The following is a 17,027-nucleotide window of genomic DNA, read 5'->3' as shown; positions in this document are numbered from 1 at the left end:
ACAAACATCTAAGCCTTACAAAACAGACATGTATAAACAGTAGTGGGAAGCCAATACGCTACCAATATGCTACCAATACTCTACCAATACTCTACCAATACTCTACCAATACTCTACCAATACTCTACCAATACTCTACCAATACTCTACCAATACTCTACCAATACTCTACCAATACTCTACCAATACGCTACCAATACTCTACCAATACGCTACCAATACTCTACCAATACTCTACCAATACTCTACCAATACGCTACCAATACGGACATACCTGGCCAACGTTGGAGATCTCCAAGAGGCGAGACTGCTCTTCTCGATAACGGACATCATTGAAAATAAGCTGCAATAATGGAAACCAGCAAGAAACAATCTCAGCTCGACTCTGCAAGAAACTTGACCAATATCAAACGGTCATGGAACGGTCAACGCCCAGAAGGTTCAATTCGACACACAGGTCCACTGCAGGTACACTTCCCACAGGGAGACAGGAAGAGAATGACCGTACCAGCACTCTTACCAGCACATACAACAAGTACATGTACTTGTCATGGTTGTCATACCCAGATATACCACTACTGTTATGAAAAGAGAACGCACACACGCACGCGCGTGCATGCAACCAAGGAAGTGAGTGAGTGTGTGTGTGTGTGTGTGTGTGTGTGTGTGTGTGCGTGCGCGTGTGTGTGTGTGTGAGAGAGAGAGAGAGAGAGAGAGAGAGAGAGAGAGAGAGAGAGAGAGAGAGAGAGAGAGAGAGGATGCTCCTGTACCTCATTCGTAGCTAGTGAAGCAACCGGTATGCTGTCATTCTCCAGCCGATCCATCTCTCGAGACACCTCCTCAAAAACCTGCCGGTGTTTCTCCACATCAATCACACTGATCTGTATCAAAGTGCACAGCACAATAAAAACCACACAATCACTCAGGGCTGCGCATAGATTCAGTACATCTATCATTGTGAGCCAGAATAGTGGAAGCCAATCGGATACTGTACATCGTAGCTCGTAGTTCGTTTTTAAGAAGATATATGCCAGGGTATTTCAGCCAGGAACTCTAACATATCACGGACAAGGTCCAGTCGCGACAAACACCAGGCCCTACAGTAGGATCAATGGGTACGTCTTCCATCTACACGTGACATGCAGTACATGTACGCGTCGTGTCGTGTCTTCTAGTCTAACTTACATTACACATTGTGCATGCTTTCAAGGATAAAAACACTTTTGTTCAAATCTCCTTGCCGGACCAAGAGCGACAGCGTGTTTCGGTAGATTGGGCAATTCCCTGGTTCACGGCATCAAGTACCCGTAGGGTGTAGAAGTAGGGAATCTTGCTCTCGGAGTCTGACCACTTCACTCTCACAGACTACCCCGAAAGGGTGACCTGTTTCTCCTGGTCTTGCAAAATATTGCCACGTAAGGCGAGACAAAAAAATACGCGCACATCCAAGAATACATCAGACCACCGCGGCGGAGATGGGAAATGGGACCACTTACAGTCCATTCATCGGAAACTGGCCCGCTGGCTTTTGAAAGTCGGATTTGGGCCGAATTGAGGATCAAAAACCCACTTTAAATCTCAAAAATCTGGGTTTTGGATCGCTTCTCCATACATTTTGCCATGGCATACCTGTCCTAATTTTGTAAAACCTGGCTGAATTTCTATTTCCCTGTTCTTGGACTTTTCTGGCCTCAAATGTGGCAAGGAGTAATTGCACGGGTCACACAATGCAGGATGTACTGTTGTTTTCAAGATATCTACAACTATGTGAGAGAGACACCAAAAAGTTAGGGTGCCAGTTTCCAATGAATGGACTGTAGCTTCGTGCCAAGGGTGGTTGGAATTACGAGCTTTCCGCTATAAACCACTCATGTTCACTGTCAACAAAACCTAACCAAGGAAGCACTTCAGCCCTATAATATGATGTGCATGTGGCACAGTCTCGCATTGATGCAATTCACAACTAGATAACAGATACCTCAAATGCTTGCCACAAGGCATGTACTCAACAGACATCAGCGTAGACCCAACAGAGCGTAAATTTCCATGTCACGGTACCACGGTCCCAACTACTGCTTACCGGTACTTTGAATATAGCACTGACAGGCTTATGGTCACTAAGCATGAGTTGGGGATGACCTCTGTAGCCGAGCTGCTCAACGTCACTACCACACCACAAGATCCGATCACACCACGCCGGCGGTCGGTTCTTCTCGCTGCAGAACAACAACAACAACAACAACGGCAAGGTCATCGTGAGAATAAAGATTTGAAACAACAACACATATCACGCACAGAGAACCAGGAAGTTACTCGTACACAGCAGCAGCACGGCACAATGCAGTGCGGTCTACTAGGAGCAGGGTGTACCGTGCGTCGTGTACAGTGCTTTGGGCACAGTGTACAGTGTGCATGTATAGCAGTGTAGTGAAGGTAGTGGCAAAGCATGTGCGAGTGCACTAACTTGCAAAGAGTACATGTACAAGTAATAACCAAAGAAAGAAAAGAATCACAAGAGGATGGGTAGCAAGTACAGGTGGTATTGCAGCAAGACTGCGTTCAGCAACACACCTGCTATCCCAGTTGTCAGTGCCAGGATCGAACTTGTAAGTCGGCCGAAACGTGATCTCGCCTTCGGAGAAGCCATTGAAAACATTCCCGCGTGCCCGTTCCTCGTGAAGCTGCACCAATGTACGTCACACACACACACACACACACACACACACACACACACACACACACACACACACACACACACACACACACACACACACACACGAACACGAACACATACACACACACACACGCACACACATACTGGATAGAATGCACATAACCCAGGCATGGAACATACAGACCGCACTGTACAGATTGCACTTTGGCCAGGCATTGGAAGTTGGAAACCCGAAGAGGAAATGTATGTTTTGGAAGGATTAGCAACACAGAGGCTGTACAGACGAGTAGCCCACCCAAATTTTGCAAAACATCACGGCAGTAGCGGCTTTCTGCACATCCCAGCATCTATGCACTCGGAGAGATGTCTTCTACATGATAGTTTCTCAGTGTACTGTGATCTTTAGTGCATACCTGATCAAGTTTCTTGAGCTCGTCGATGTGACCACCGGATGCTAGCTCTCGGATCATGAGGTCATCAATACTGTCGTTGCCAATCAGGCGATAGTTCAAGTCACCCATCCAGAATATGGTGCTGCGGACAAATGAGGACAAGAAGACAGAGAGAGAGAGAGAGAGAGAGAGAGAGAGAGAGAGAGAGAGAGAGAGAGAGAGAGAGAGAGAGAGAGAGAGAGAGAGAGAGAGAGAGAGAGAGAGAGAGAGAGAGAGAGAGAGAGAGGGTCAATTACAAAGTTCAAGAATCGATCTATGGCTTCAAACAGTACAATGTACATTCTGATACAAGAGAAGGCGGAACCGTGTTTCTGCTTGCAGCTCAGGGTTTCACGCAAAGCTATCCTCGGGTAGCGGTAAAACAATGATAGCAGTACAGGGAAAGTCAGCTCCTATATGTGCTGGAGGGATGTTAGTGGTATTGAGTACTCTGTGAACAGTGGAAGACCATTACGAGTACTGTGCACCATGTACTTCAAGTACATCCAATATTAGCATCAACAGTGACAACACCATATTTCGACATATACACGAAGTCGCTCCATAGGTAGAAATCGACAGTGGGGGATCAACAGTATTGTTTACGGTAGGTGACAGCGGTCCCATTTGGCCACACAGACACGCAGACATAGGGACTGTGTGTCCGGGAATCCAGACGACCAGCGCATCTTACTTGTGGTCCATTATCGTTTTGCCATCGGAGAACTCCAGGCGTGACGTGATCTCAGCGTAATCCTAAAAGCACAATGTCCAACAATATAAAGACACACCGTTCACGCCGGTCTCGTCCGCGAGTTTAACAGCTCGGATCCACAGTACAACAACATAGTTGCACTGTTGTAATCGGATCCCAAACTGGAGACACTGTGCTATGTTCAGGTCAGACTGTAAAACAGTCAACATAGAAGAGAGCGTCTTCAAGAGCGTCTTTAAGAGCCAATTGATAGGTAGGACAGTACAAGTAGGGCAGTGGCATGCACCATCATTCACCACATTCACCTATACATGCTGGCTGGGCGTATGCATGCACCATCATTCACATACATGCTGACTGGGCATTCACCATCATTCACCTATACAAAAGTCATGCTGGCTGGGCATACGCATGCACCATCATTCACCAATACATGCTGCTGGCTGGGCATGCGCTGCTACTGTACCTGATTTCGCTTTTCTACTTCCTCGGCATGGGCAGCAAGATGAGAGTTGACGAAGCACATGTACGTGTTGTGGAACTGGAAGCGCACGGCCACACCGCCCTTGTTGCCCTGGGGAACAACAGAACAAGTCCATCAGAGTATGATGCGTCATTATAACAGGCGAACGTAAGCGTTAACAATACAGAGGCATCTGAGCAGGTAAGTTAAAACTGCACACCGCCAAATCAATGCGGAACAGACGTTTCTAGCAGCAAATCATGTCAGTCAAAAGGCGAAAGCAAGCTTCATTTGTGATAGGCCCTAGTTCGCGAATATGGCGAGTTCCTCAAGTGTGGAGGAAAAAGATGTGTGATATCAAGAGTGTACGACTCCATTGAGTCCAAGAGCGTGCAACTCTGATCTTCGAGCTATGGGTGCCCTGCGCGGCACGCGCCCTTCATTATGTAGTGAAATGACGATCAAGCTACCTGGATTCGAGTTTCCCTACTGTTTAGAAGCAGCGATTTCACGTGCAATACGGTAAGTTCAAGCCATGCCTGTGCTCATCACGTACAAAGCCATCCGAAGTCGCGGAGAAATACAGATTCGGAAGCAGGAAACCAAAGCAGATCAACAATGACTCAATGGCCCAGCTGGTTCATCAGTTTGTGGCCCATACTCTCGGGGTTATGTACTCTTGCTAATACGCCAAAATATTCTAAATCATTTATTGCACTCGTGGCTCATGCCACTAATCCTTTTACTGCTGCAAGGTCGAGCACCAAGCCAGATTGCCTACGCTGCATACAGCCTCGTCTGCACTGAACATACTGAGACCAGATTGCCTACACTGCATACAGCCTCCTCCCGGCTCCCTGTCAATATACAGTACCAAAGTACGTGCTGTTGAGTGTACCCACCCATCATGTGCACAGGTGTACGAGAAGTCGAGAACAAGAAGTCCGTCACACACGAGTTGTACGTCCTATCAGAGTGTATGGCACCCGTATACATTGGTATACCGGTATGCGCGCTTATGGAAGGAAAGTTCGTCTGGCGAAAATGGACAGTACTAACTAGGTGTACGAGCTACGTGAGTTCCACTGTGCATGTGGTACTCTTGATACAAGAGGTCATAGATCAAAATCAACCAACTTCTTCCAAGCACGGCCCTCAAGCCTCAGTGACACTGGTATCGAGACGTCCACGGCAGAACTTACCATCATGCCCATTAGCCCGGTTCCTGCCATCTGTGCTTCCACGTCTTGCACAAATTCCACGTGCTTGTCACGCACATAGACCACCAGCAGCATGCCAACCAGGCGAATGTGCTTGATCTGCGCAAATACAGTGAGCCAAGCACAGCACACACATACACACACACACCACCATGTACCATGTATGCGCCTGACGCAAGAGAAGCACGCAAATCTGCAAATGCACTGGATGTGCACCCACAGATTTTCTCTTATAGCACCGATAGCGGACAAAAACTGAATGAAACAGATCAAGACACGCGCCAGATAACTGCCTAATCCACACAATTGACGAAACCATGTGAAATTACAGACACACAGACACACACACAGGCTCATGCACACAGACACCGACACAGGCACACAGACAAAGTGACCAACTCGGTGCATTGTTTCAAGTGCGAGCAAACAAATGTTACGTTCAACAACTGTTCAGGCTCTTGAGGGGAGCATGCGGCCATGAAGATGCTTCTCACCTTCTGATACCGAGCACCACCTCGCTGGTTCAGCCCCACTTGGATGGCTCGAATCCACTCGTCTTCCCGACTGCTGTCGTTGAGCAGTAGAGCTTCTGCACTCAGGTCAAGCTCCTGAAAGCTGAAAGCATTCCAGCACACAGATGCATGGGTAGATAGTTTTAAAACGAGAGATAGAGAGAACTAAATGAAGGGTGTTCATAGCAAAATTACAGTCATACACTCTGCTGGTTGAGGACAAAGATGATTCTCCACCAACGCTGATTAAGGTGGACCGGAGTGGTGAATTCCACTGCAACTGCCGAACTATTAGCTTTTTATGCAAGCGTGCACGAGCGCGCGCATGTGTGTTTGTGATGGGGGGGGGGGGGGGGGGAGAGTGTACAAGAAGCCAGTAGCCAATGGGGTGAATTACGCGTAGGTAGTTCCACTTTATTTAGTACCCGGTACGAGCAGCTCATCGAACAGCCGTTTATACATACCCAATTGAATACATATCTGGTGCGTCCGCATCCAACCCAAGCCACGGCTGCAATCCTTCCTTTGGGTACTGGCCATTGACATTCCACGTGCCGCAAAACACACTGACAACAAGCACAGACACAGACACACACACACACACAAGTAAACCATTAGTATACCGAGAAACATACGCCAGGGCAAGTTTAAGTCCAATACTGTAACATACGCCAGGGCAAGTTTAAGTCCAACATTGTACAGCAGGGACTGCACATGTATCATTAGCGAGGTCAGACGCGTGACCAGTTCACGGACTTCGCTTGTCGCGCTTGGACCATCCCCGGCCCATTGAAAATCGATGATGTCATGGCACATAGGTTTTTACTCGATTTTTCGATTTTTACGGGAGGCATCAAAACTGACCTGCGTTTGAACTTCGCTTGTGCAGTCTCCTTGCTCTTTTTGGGCGATTTCAAGTTTCTAGTCCTTTGGTAAGGATATGGAGCAATGCCTCCACCCGTTCGCGCGGCGTCCAGACGTTTCTCTGTCGACGCGCTGTCTCTCGCTTTTTGCCAATATTCGAGGGCGGGTTTCGGTCCTTGCGCCTCTTGTTACGCCTTAGGTTGTTGCTGCATCGTGTTCAGCACCCCCTAATCCTTCGGACTACCAAGTTTCATTGGCGTAACAAGAGGCGCACTGACGTTATGGCTCCCGACTGGTGTCACTGTCCAGCAAGGAGGATTGCTTTGGGAAGGCATGTGCACCAATCTAAAAAGCAACAGAAGCAAGCGAATCGCCATCAATCCGATTAAACTTCGCTTGCGTCTGGTGTGCAGCATTTTGTATCTATTCAGAAGCTTGTTGGTGATGAAGGTAAGGAGATGGCTACTTCAGTCCCGGTCCCAGGTACTGTTTCGGAAAGCTATGTCTTTCTTACAAAGTTTTGTCCAATTGTATGCATCATTTCAGAAATGGAAACTATTTCCAAATTTCCAATGCTGTCAGTGTTACTCAATCAAGGCAACACTACAAATAGTTGTCAGCCAAACATAACCTGTGTGAGAGAGAAAGTGAGGAACGTTCACTTTCACACAGACCATGTCTCTAACAAAGTCTCTCTACTGTACTACTCCAGAACAAACAATACGTTCGAGCACAATTGTGTTTTCAAATTCCTGATCGTCTGCAGAAACTTGTCTTGAGAAAGCGCTTCTTCCGACATCATCCATCAACAGCAGCCACCGCTCCCGTTGCCACCAACGCGTCATTGGATCCCAAATATCTTACCATCACCGGTTCACAGCAAATAGTACATGCACTGGCGCTCCTTGAAGACAATTGCACATTTCCCTTCTCTGCAGAGGAACAAACATTTTCTCTTCAGAAAGTACTAATAGTTTTCGGCTCGAGTGCTGCACGCAGCGCTAGCGGTGCCGCTAGCCGCTAGCATAGCGAAGTACACGCACGTGACACGCAAGATTACATCATGCACTCTCCGTCGCGACTTGGGACCCGAGTGCCGGGTGCCATTTTTCGAGCTCCCACGCGTACATTCGTCGCGACAAAAAAATCACGTAGTCGGGCTCCTTTCAACACCCATAACTCTCTTCCAGTTGCTCTAACCCAGCCCAAATTTTAGATTTAAACGCCTGAAGCTCTAAGCTTTCCGTAGATACCCAATTCGATAGGGTTTTCCAAAATTTAATTTTCGCCTGACCTCGCTAGTATCATGCTGTACTGCGTTGTCTGCCTGCGCACATTGCAATATAGAAAGACATCAGCCATGGATTTGCACACAGTGGTCAAGGTCTGTGTAACTGTCCAGCCCTCTACACCAAAGCGGAAGAGCTTAGCCACATAGCCAGCACAACAACGGAGAGGAGTGGTTCGTCACCACCACTGCGAATGTCATGCTGTCACCAATTACCAGTGACATACTTGAAAAGTAGGTTTGCTATAGTGTTCAGGATACATAAATCCGGCATACTCAATCTCATGTACTTATGGTAGGTCGTAGTACGTACACAATTTACATTAACTGCATTGTTTAGAGCATTCTCAGCATTCTCAGCAGCAGCAGCAGCAGCAGCAGCAGCAGCAGCGGCAGCGGCAGCAGCACCTACCGGAAGCCTTGCTTGTACGTGAATTGATCTTCACGATTGGCCATCTTCATCCCTAGGAAGGAGTGACGGCTGTAGGTCGGCATGCCCGCAGCCGACCCAGTTTTCGACGTTGACGCCTGCGTAGCCTGTTTTCGACTCAGCAACGGAGAGTTGGCCAAGCGGCCAGCACGCTTCATGATGGTCATTGGGCTCTTTCCCACGGCCATGGCAGCATCGAAAAAGTCCTTCTTGCCACCTTTCTTGCCGTCGGTTACGGTAAGGGTGTTATTAGCCTGGCCATTGTCTCGCAGTACTAATGCTGAGTCAACACTGCCGGGAGATCCAGCCGCCGTTGTTTCCGAGAAAGATGCCGTGGACCGATCGCCTGAGGTGGGGACAGGAAACACAACCGGGAGCAAGAGATCAATGGGAGGTATGCATCTAAGGGTGTGTTCTTCAATCCTCTCGGAAAAGTTGGAGACTCTCCGAAAGGTTCGAGAGCTGTTCTTATATTCTCTCCGACTTTTAGGAGGCTGTCCAAAGCTCTCCAAGCTTCAGAGGTGGTTGAAACTTGGAGATTCCCGCGGTTTGGGATCAGCGCATGCGAACTACGGCTAAAAGCCACGTGTTGATCACGAGTGCACGCATTTCCCTTTTCTAATACGCACATGTGCATGCTACGGTCACAACTCAAGATCACGACCCCTTTGGCGCTTCATATTGCTTCACATGTGCAAAATATCTCCGAATTCTTCGAGACTCGTTCTACAGTTATCCCAGTTTCTTCGACTTCTATTTTCTTCTTCTCCTAGAAGCTAGAGAATATAAGAACGCACCCTAAGATGGCCGTCACGTTTTGTGGGGCAAGTTACCGCATACTTGGCAGGTACAACCCACTATAGTACATTTTATGAGTATGACCTCACAAAGTTCATGACCTTTTTTTCCAGAGTTGGTATCAATGTGTGTACGGTTGTGCAGTCGTGGACTTGCACCGCAAAACCTTTTCCTGGCGGGAAATTGATGCATATAGGGACCTTTCGCATTTGCTACGAATCGAATGCGAAACGAAAGTTTGATTCGGCTCGTAATGGTTTCGTTGAAAACAGATTTCAGGTTTCGCAAGTCGTCATGCAAATGTGCATGGCAACTACGAATACGGCCGGTAGCTTGGCGTCGGGTTTTTACACGCACACGTGCATGGATCATGGAATCAAGGGGAAATGTGTACCTTGCAAAACATGTGTACCTATCCAAATAAATGTGTACCTGACGGATTCGGAGCGCGCCACGAATGAAGAGGCTTCCATTCGTGAAAACGAGTTCTCCGCAGGGACTCTGACGAATCCTCGAACCCAGGTGACGAATCAGCATTCGTTTCGTATCCGTACACGTGGTGCGAAAGGTCCCTTACGTTCCATTTCCCCTCCAGATGCTCTGGTGCCAGTGCACTCAGTAGCAAAAATGTGAGAACATCAAGCTGACGCAAGGCATTACGGAGTCCAACGTTGCATTTCTGCAAGCTTCTTGATAACTACAGAAGGACAATACGTGTGTGTGTGTGTGTGTGTGTGTGTGTGTGTGTGTGTGTGTGTGTATCGTTTCCTGGATTCTGGCACCTGCCATAGGTGCACTATGATCATCACACAGTCCCAAGTGAAGAAAAGCCCTGAAATAATGTATGGCACTTGCACGAAATAAACATTTCAACATAATAATTTAGCGTGATATGGCTGGTTATGTATCACCTGAAGCATCCTGCCCTGACGAGTTATAAACATTACAGTCATGTAACTCGTGCTACGTGTATTGGGTGCCCAGCCAGGTTCATACTTTCAACTAGGTATCCACACCCTCCGGAGAGAGTCGCCAAACTCAAGCACAGAGCAAGTACTGCACAGAAAGACCCGGGACTAACCTGAAGACGGAATGTTTACTGGACTAGCACCTCGCGGGGAACTCAAATCTGCACAACCAACCAACCAACACACAGACACGCACACACAGGGGGAAATGAAATAGCGGCCGAAATGGGAAGCGATAGCAGATGTACACATACAGTATGTGGTGTAAGCTGGAAGGATGACAGTAGAAAGAAGAAGGCAAGGACCGACCTACACAAACAGCATACTTGCTAAAGACCCTGAAAACGATGACCAAAGGCAGCCATAGCATGAATGCAGGCACATGCACATCGCAGACTACAGTGCTAGGCGTCGAAGGACTTAGTACAAAGCACACTGAATATGTCCATGCTGCAAAGCGGAACACTACTATATTATATAGCAGAACTCCCCTTATCTGGGCACATTGGGACTGGGCACTGCCCGTCACTCAGAACATACATACTGACCAAATGTAAAAAGCCACTTTTGCCGACCAGTATTTTTTTGTGCCATTTCTCATTGAAAAGTCACTTTTTGTGACAGAAAAAAGGTCAGAAAGGTGCCCCAGCAGACAGGACTGAGGAGAGTCCGGATTATTAGAGTTTTACTATACTTGACAGCTTGTCTGCAGGCAGGAATACTACTTGCCATGATAAGCTTCCAGCATCCCAATGATCAGCAACAATAATTGTCTTCACCTCTTACAACCTGGATAATGAGGTGAAAAGATTTGATACACCCACTATTCAGCCAGCTATAGCTCACCAGTATCAACTGTCCGCTCCGATAATGAAGGAGATGGGCACCAGAAATTGGGGGAGTCAAACATGTCGGTTTGAGAATCCGAGGAAGCAACGCTACCAGTAGTAACATTGGTATCGGCTGCTGCTGCTGCCACCACGTCTGGAGCAAACGGATCTGCAGACGAGAATGAACAAGCTAGGAACAATCAACTGCAGTGCCACCACACCAGCAAGAGACCATAAGCAGAGGGTACGGGCGGCCAGAGACAAGCAGTCAACTGTTTACACCGGCACTAGTATGCCTAACTTGCCCGTCCTCTTCACGCCATGTCTGATTACTAGCTGTAGCGCCACCGCGACCGCCACACACAGACACACACAGACACAGACAGACACATACGCGCGCACACGCACACCAACGCGCTATGACTAGACCCAGATACATGTACATTGTGTCAAAGTATGCTGGGCAGTACCATATGGGGCTAGGCTGGGCAGTACCATATGGGGCTAGGCTGGGCAGTACCATATGGGGCTAGGCTGGGCAGTACCATATGGGGCTAGGCTGGGCAGTACCATATGGGGCTAGGCTGGGCAGTACCATATGGAGCTAGGCTGGGCAGTACCATATGGGGCTAGGCTGGGCACACTCACTTGTACTGTAAAACGTCGATGCACGAGAAGCACTGGGTGGGTCCGATGCCGACGCCGATGCCCGTGCAGATGCAATGACATCATCACCCAAGTCTATTAGTGCGCCGGTCTCTGGAGTTATCGTAGCAGCATGTGGACGAGCGAAGGACGTTCTCTTCAGTACCTTACCAGCGTAGGTATCAAGCCAGGACACATCTGTGTGGTGCTTCCCAAAGCCTAAAGAGTTTTCACAAGAGAGACAGCGAGACTTTAGGAGAGAATGATGATTCCAGAATGACACATACCAAGGCAACAAACAAACTGAAAAAGAAAAATGACAATATTCAGACTGACTCCTGTCCATTAAAAACGTATATTGCCTGGACAGGAAACTCATTACATTATAGTTTCTCTTGCCTTCACAGTGCATGACTGCTTGCATGCAATGTATCGTGAACAAAGCATAAAAGGTACTAAGTGCAACATATATGGAGTTGGGATGGCCACAAAGAGCATTGCTGACGACAACACCAAGAAAAGTACTGAACATACCGGCACGAACTCCGCCGTTGATTTCCTTCAGAAGAAACAAAAATGGCTGATCCGCCTCAAAAAGAAATGTCAAGCTGTCATTCGTCGAAATGCAAAACTTCACTGCCTGAATTGAGTCTGCAGAATAGCAATCACAAGGAAAGGCAAATGTTAGTACGAAGTAGGTGAAAGCAGCACATGATGCAGTGAGCTAGCAGAAACACAGTCCACTGAAATGTGCATTGTGCAAATGTGAGAGTAGGAGTGAAATAGATAGAGAGACGCGAGGTATCAGCAATGTGAGAGCAGGAGTGACATAGATAGAGACGAGGTGTCAGCAATGTGAGAGCAGGAGTGGCATAGATAGAGGGACGCGAGGTTTCAGCAATGTGAGAGCAGGAGTGACATAGAGAGAGAGACACGAGGTATCAGCAATGTGAGAGCAGGAGTGACATAGAGAGAGAGAGAGAGAGAGAGAGAGAGAGAGAGAGAGAGAGAGAGAGAGAGAGAGAGAGAGAGAGAGAGAGAGAGAGAGAGAGAGAGAGAGAGAGAGAGAGAGAGAGAGAGAGAGAGAGAGAGAGAGACGAGGTATCAGCAATGTGAGAGCAGGAGTGACATAGATAGAGAGACACGAGGTATCAGCAAAGTGTACAACACTTTACCTGGCTCCTTGATGAGGCACTCCGCCCGTTCGGTGGCTGCCAACACAAACAAGACGAAGAATTATTTTAGTTCATTTAGTTTATTGAAGCAAACAAGGAAGCTGTTGACCCCCCCCCCCCCCCCCCCCCATTCTTCCCCGTTCCGAATACGAATACTAGTACCACAGAGTCCCCCCGGATAAGCCATGGGGCTATCTGATTCAAAAGTCCACGGGACGGGCTTATACATGCATATGGGCATGAGTTTATACGCCGATCGAGATAATTATACGCGGGATTCTAGGGTACGGCCAATTGCAATTCCATATCGGCGACCAATCCACCGTATCGAACTAGCAAGCCACACCGGATGATGTAATACTGCAGTGGATGAAAACACGGGGGTGGGGGTGCTAGTATGCAGCATGACTGTAAGAGAGAACAAGACGGAAACCAGCAGCTTTGCATACAACTACACAGTACCTAGCACGTACCATTGAGGATTGTGACCGAGAACGCATCGTTGATGAAATAGACACCATCCAAGCTGTACACCGAATGAATGGTTGGCTTGGTGCCGAGAAATTTGTATATAAATAAACTGATGAACACGAAAGGTCAAGGGTTCGTAACGGCATTATGCATCCAAGCGGATGTACTACAGCTTTGATTGCATATGTACAGCTTTGATTGCAAACGACACAGACACAACACAGAAGAGATTGCATGCCATCTAAAGCGACTTGCTGGGGCACTGCAAGCAAGTTGTAGGCAACCGCCTGCAATGCTCAGTCAAGGATAGCCGCACGTTATTCGGCAAACAGCGTATACGGCATAGTATCAACTAGCAGCGGAGGCTGGCAGTTTGTACCGTCACAAGCATACACTCTCAGTCTGTGCCGACTGCACACATGTAGATTCACACTGGGACAGGTCATTTTTCTTATTATGGTTGGGGGAGATGCGGGGACTTCAAGAAACAGGCATCACTGAGTGCGTTCGATTATGCACTTGAATGGATTCATGAATCTATTCGCATGCATTCAAGTCGTTCGATTTTCATGTCATGCGTCCTGGAATAGGTTCGAAATTCATTCACCCTATTCACATCTGATGATGTGAATAGCGCGAATCGATTCATGAATGGATTCGCGGGCATAATCGAACGCACTCACTGTGTACGAACAGCATCTGCTGCTAGTATCAGAGTAATGGAGGCTATCCATGCGTCATCAGAGGTCATGAGTGTCACACATTACGTATACATTTCGCCGATACAAACGGGTAGTTAACGAATTCCTATTTTTAAATCTCTTTCTGGCAATGACTCGGATTTGGCACTGCGTTGCCCGAATGAAATATGGGGTCATAAAGAGTGCCGAGCTGTGTGCCACGGCCAGCCAACTCCAGTCATCCATCTGGATGTTTTCTTGTCAACAACTGTATTCAGTGTATTGGTATCTACATGTACTAGTAGAGAGATTCTGCCAAAAGAGGATGCTCCCAGACACGGTCGTGTCGGCAGTTATGAACAAAAGGAGATGTGAAAACTTCTCACGAAAGCGCTTTGTTTCAAATCACAAACTAAGCACACTGGAGTCAATGACTTCTTGAAAATTAGAATAAGACATGAGAAAGCGACAGACTTCCGTGCATTCTGAAGTATGAGAATATTTCACCGGTGCACCGCGAATGTTCATTTGGCAGAAACTTTCTTTTGCTCATACTAGTACTAGTAAGTGAGAGGCTTGAGGACATAACTAAACAGGAGCCATCACCTCTCCAATGATTATGTACATGATTTATGCCATTTGCCTCTGTTCGTGCACAGTACATGACACACACGTGTACACTGATTCAACTACAAGTCAGTGTACAATGACTCAAATTTCTCATGTGCCCAGACTCAGAGCAGATCCGGATGAGGACAAGTACACATCATAGTTTACGAATACAGCACTAGTAATCAATGGAAGACGGAAGAGGAGGATACGCACATTCAGAGGTCTCCGACTGTCCAGACACAACAGCGACTACTCTGCTGGATCGCAGAGTTCCGCGACCCTCAAGAAGAGTGCCGAGCACAGCGTAAGAAACAGAGCGTCAAGGAGAATATCTCTTTTGGACAAAAAGCAACATAAATATGACACCACCCGGTTTCGAGCCTTTTCTGGACAAACGCCAAATTTAAAATAGCCAAATTACACCTGCCTAAAACTGTTAGCAAGAATAGCTCCACAGATAAATCAATCTCTCTATTGCAGTATTACTAGTACTAGTATTCACAAGCTGATCTCAAGGGAAATACTACAGAAGTAAAATAATACCGCAGAAAGTGGATATTGTCCTACATCGTTCCGCAGGATTCAGCTGTTTTTGAATGTAGTCCTCCAGAAGTTGAAACGCCATCAGTAACAGTACTACGACATGTGGGACACAGCTGCACCACTGTTCTCACTACCTACATGTGCCACCAAAACACTGTGCTCTATGAGAAAAAGAAGAAAGCCACCACTCGGGGTCAGAAGTTTTGAACTCCTCCTCGCCCACAGGCCGCGCACTGCTGCTGAAGCGTCCTTGAACTACAACACTTCCACGGCAGCTCCACTTCGAGACACTAGTAACATTGTGTGACAAGTCAACGAGTAACGAGAGAAGGGAGGGTGGCAGCAGGAATAAAACGATTACAGTCAGTACAAGTAAATGGTTGATAGCTGTAGGGGATTACAGCCATCTCCTCCATCCGTCCACACAGACACGCACGGTACATAACAGCTCTTGTCTGTCTCTGAGCTGACACTCGGCGACAAAAAAATATTGCAAAAATTTAAAACCAGAGGGACATTTTCATGACGAACTTTTGAAGTCAGCATGATGCTACGATAACGCTGACGGCGCTTCCAAGGTAACGAGAATGTTGTTTCCAAAAGCGGCACATCATGCACCCGGCGGGGCCAGCGGCCGGCGTCGCGTTGATCAAAGCTACGGTAAACTGCATACACCGCATGGCTACCGTATCGCGTACCCGTTACATACAGCGTAAGCGTACTTCAAGTCTACATGTGGCTCTGTCCGCAGGACATAATTGAGCACTGTATAATGTAGTCTGCACTGTAGCTCTTACATGGTAATATTGCAGTTATTGAATCAAGAACTGCAATAACTGACGAGCTAAGACTACAATGTACATGTAAGAGCTACAGTGCTCAATGTCCTGCGGACAGAGCCACATGTAGCTAGAGAAGGCCGCCATGGGCCCATGGCCATGGACAGAAGTTAGTTCAATAGTTGGAAGAAAAAATACAACAGAAGACAAAAAAAGAGAAAAAAGGAAGAAAATATGAAATTACAGAGAAAGTATCGGAACTGAGGGTACTGTGTACAACAATAGAACATTTTATAACAGCATAATTAATTAAAAGTGTGAACAACAAAGGAAGTGCTACAGCATTACATAATAGGTGTCAAACATAGTGCTAACGTATATAACTGAGTGCAGCCACAAAGCAACGGTGACGCGGAGCAGCGGTCAAACGACTTGTGATGCTGGTGGAGATGATGGAGCCATGTTGGAGGCTGATAAGGAGTGCAGTGAGACTGAGCATCAAACGGATGATGAGGAAGTGACTGATGATGATGATGGTGGTGATGAGGACGATGATGATGAAGATGAGACGGAGGACGAGGATAAGGCGGAGGAGGTCGAAGGAAAGGAGCGGGATGAGACGGAAGAGAGCGACGTGAGCAAAAAGTCAGCTGTATTTTGTCACTTGTTATCACGTCCAGATTGTCTTGTTGTGTACGATGATTCTCACTTTTCTGTTTTGTGCCGTGCAAGTTATGTTAAGCAGTTGAAGGTTCTGGAAGCTGTATGTATTCGTGTGCATAATCCTGTTCTTTGTAAACAAAAGAAGCATGTAGTCGCGCTAAAGTTGTTCTCGTAGCTGGTTATCAGATGTAAATGTTGTGTCATGTTGCACTGTATCACCTCTTGCTTTGTGGCTGCACTCAGTTATATACGTTAGCACTATGTTT

At 47.3% G+C, this 17,027-nt stretch overlaps 1 protein-coding gene across 1 annotated transcript in view; it reads right to left on the bottom strand.

The window, feature by feature from the left end:
* LOC135804890 (inositol polyphosphate 5-phosphatase OCRL-like) overlaps nt 1-15,986 on the bottom strand; it is a 23,978-nt gene extending 7,992 nt beyond the window's left edge. The window contains exons 1-19 of the mRNA XM_065318860.1: nt 15,336-15,986; nt 14,986-15,080; nt 13,487-13,593; nt 13,014-13,049; nt 12,373-12,489; nt 11,842-12,057; nt 11,210-11,362; nt 10,477-10,524; nt 8,580-8,943; nt 6,480-6,581; nt 5,998-6,118; nt 5,486-5,602; nt 4,287-4,394; nt 3,800-3,861; nt 3,088-3,208; nt 2,572-2,681; nt 2,081-2,216; nt 771-881; nt 275-343 (exon numbers count right to left, since the gene is read on the bottom strand). Coding sequence (XP_065174932.1) covers nt 275-343; nt 771-881; nt 2,081-2,216; nt 2,572-2,681; nt 3,088-3,208; nt 3,800-3,861; nt 4,287-4,394; nt 5,486-5,602; nt 5,998-6,118; nt 6,480-6,581; nt 8,580-8,943; nt 10,477-10,524; nt 11,210-11,362; nt 11,842-12,057; nt 12,373-12,489; nt 13,014-13,049; nt 13,487-13,593; nt 14,986-15,080; nt 15,336-15,401 — 2,259 coding nt within the window. The 5' untranslated portion in view covers nt 15,402-15,986. The remainder of the gene's footprint in view (nt 1-274; nt 344-770; nt 882-2,080; nt 2,217-2,571; nt 2,682-3,087; nt 3,209-3,799; nt 3,862-4,286; nt 4,395-5,485; nt 5,603-5,997; nt 6,119-6,479; nt 6,582-8,579; nt 8,944-10,476; nt 10,525-11,209; nt 11,363-11,841; nt 12,058-12,372; nt 12,490-13,013; nt 13,050-13,486; nt 13,594-14,985; nt 15,081-15,335) is intronic.
* Nucleotides 15,987-17,027: the final 1,041 nt, after the last annotated feature.

Source organism: Sycon ciliatum, chromosome 1 (genome assembly GCF_964019385.1).
Source record: "Sycon ciliatum chromosome 1, ocSycCili1.1, whole genome shotgun sequence".
Lineage (NCBI taxonomy): Eukaryota > Metazoa > Porifera > Calcarea > Leucosolenida > Sycettidae > Sycon > Sycon ciliatum.
Note: the sequence above shows the minus strand (reverse complement) of the source record. Positions and strands in the feature narration are given on the sequence as shown.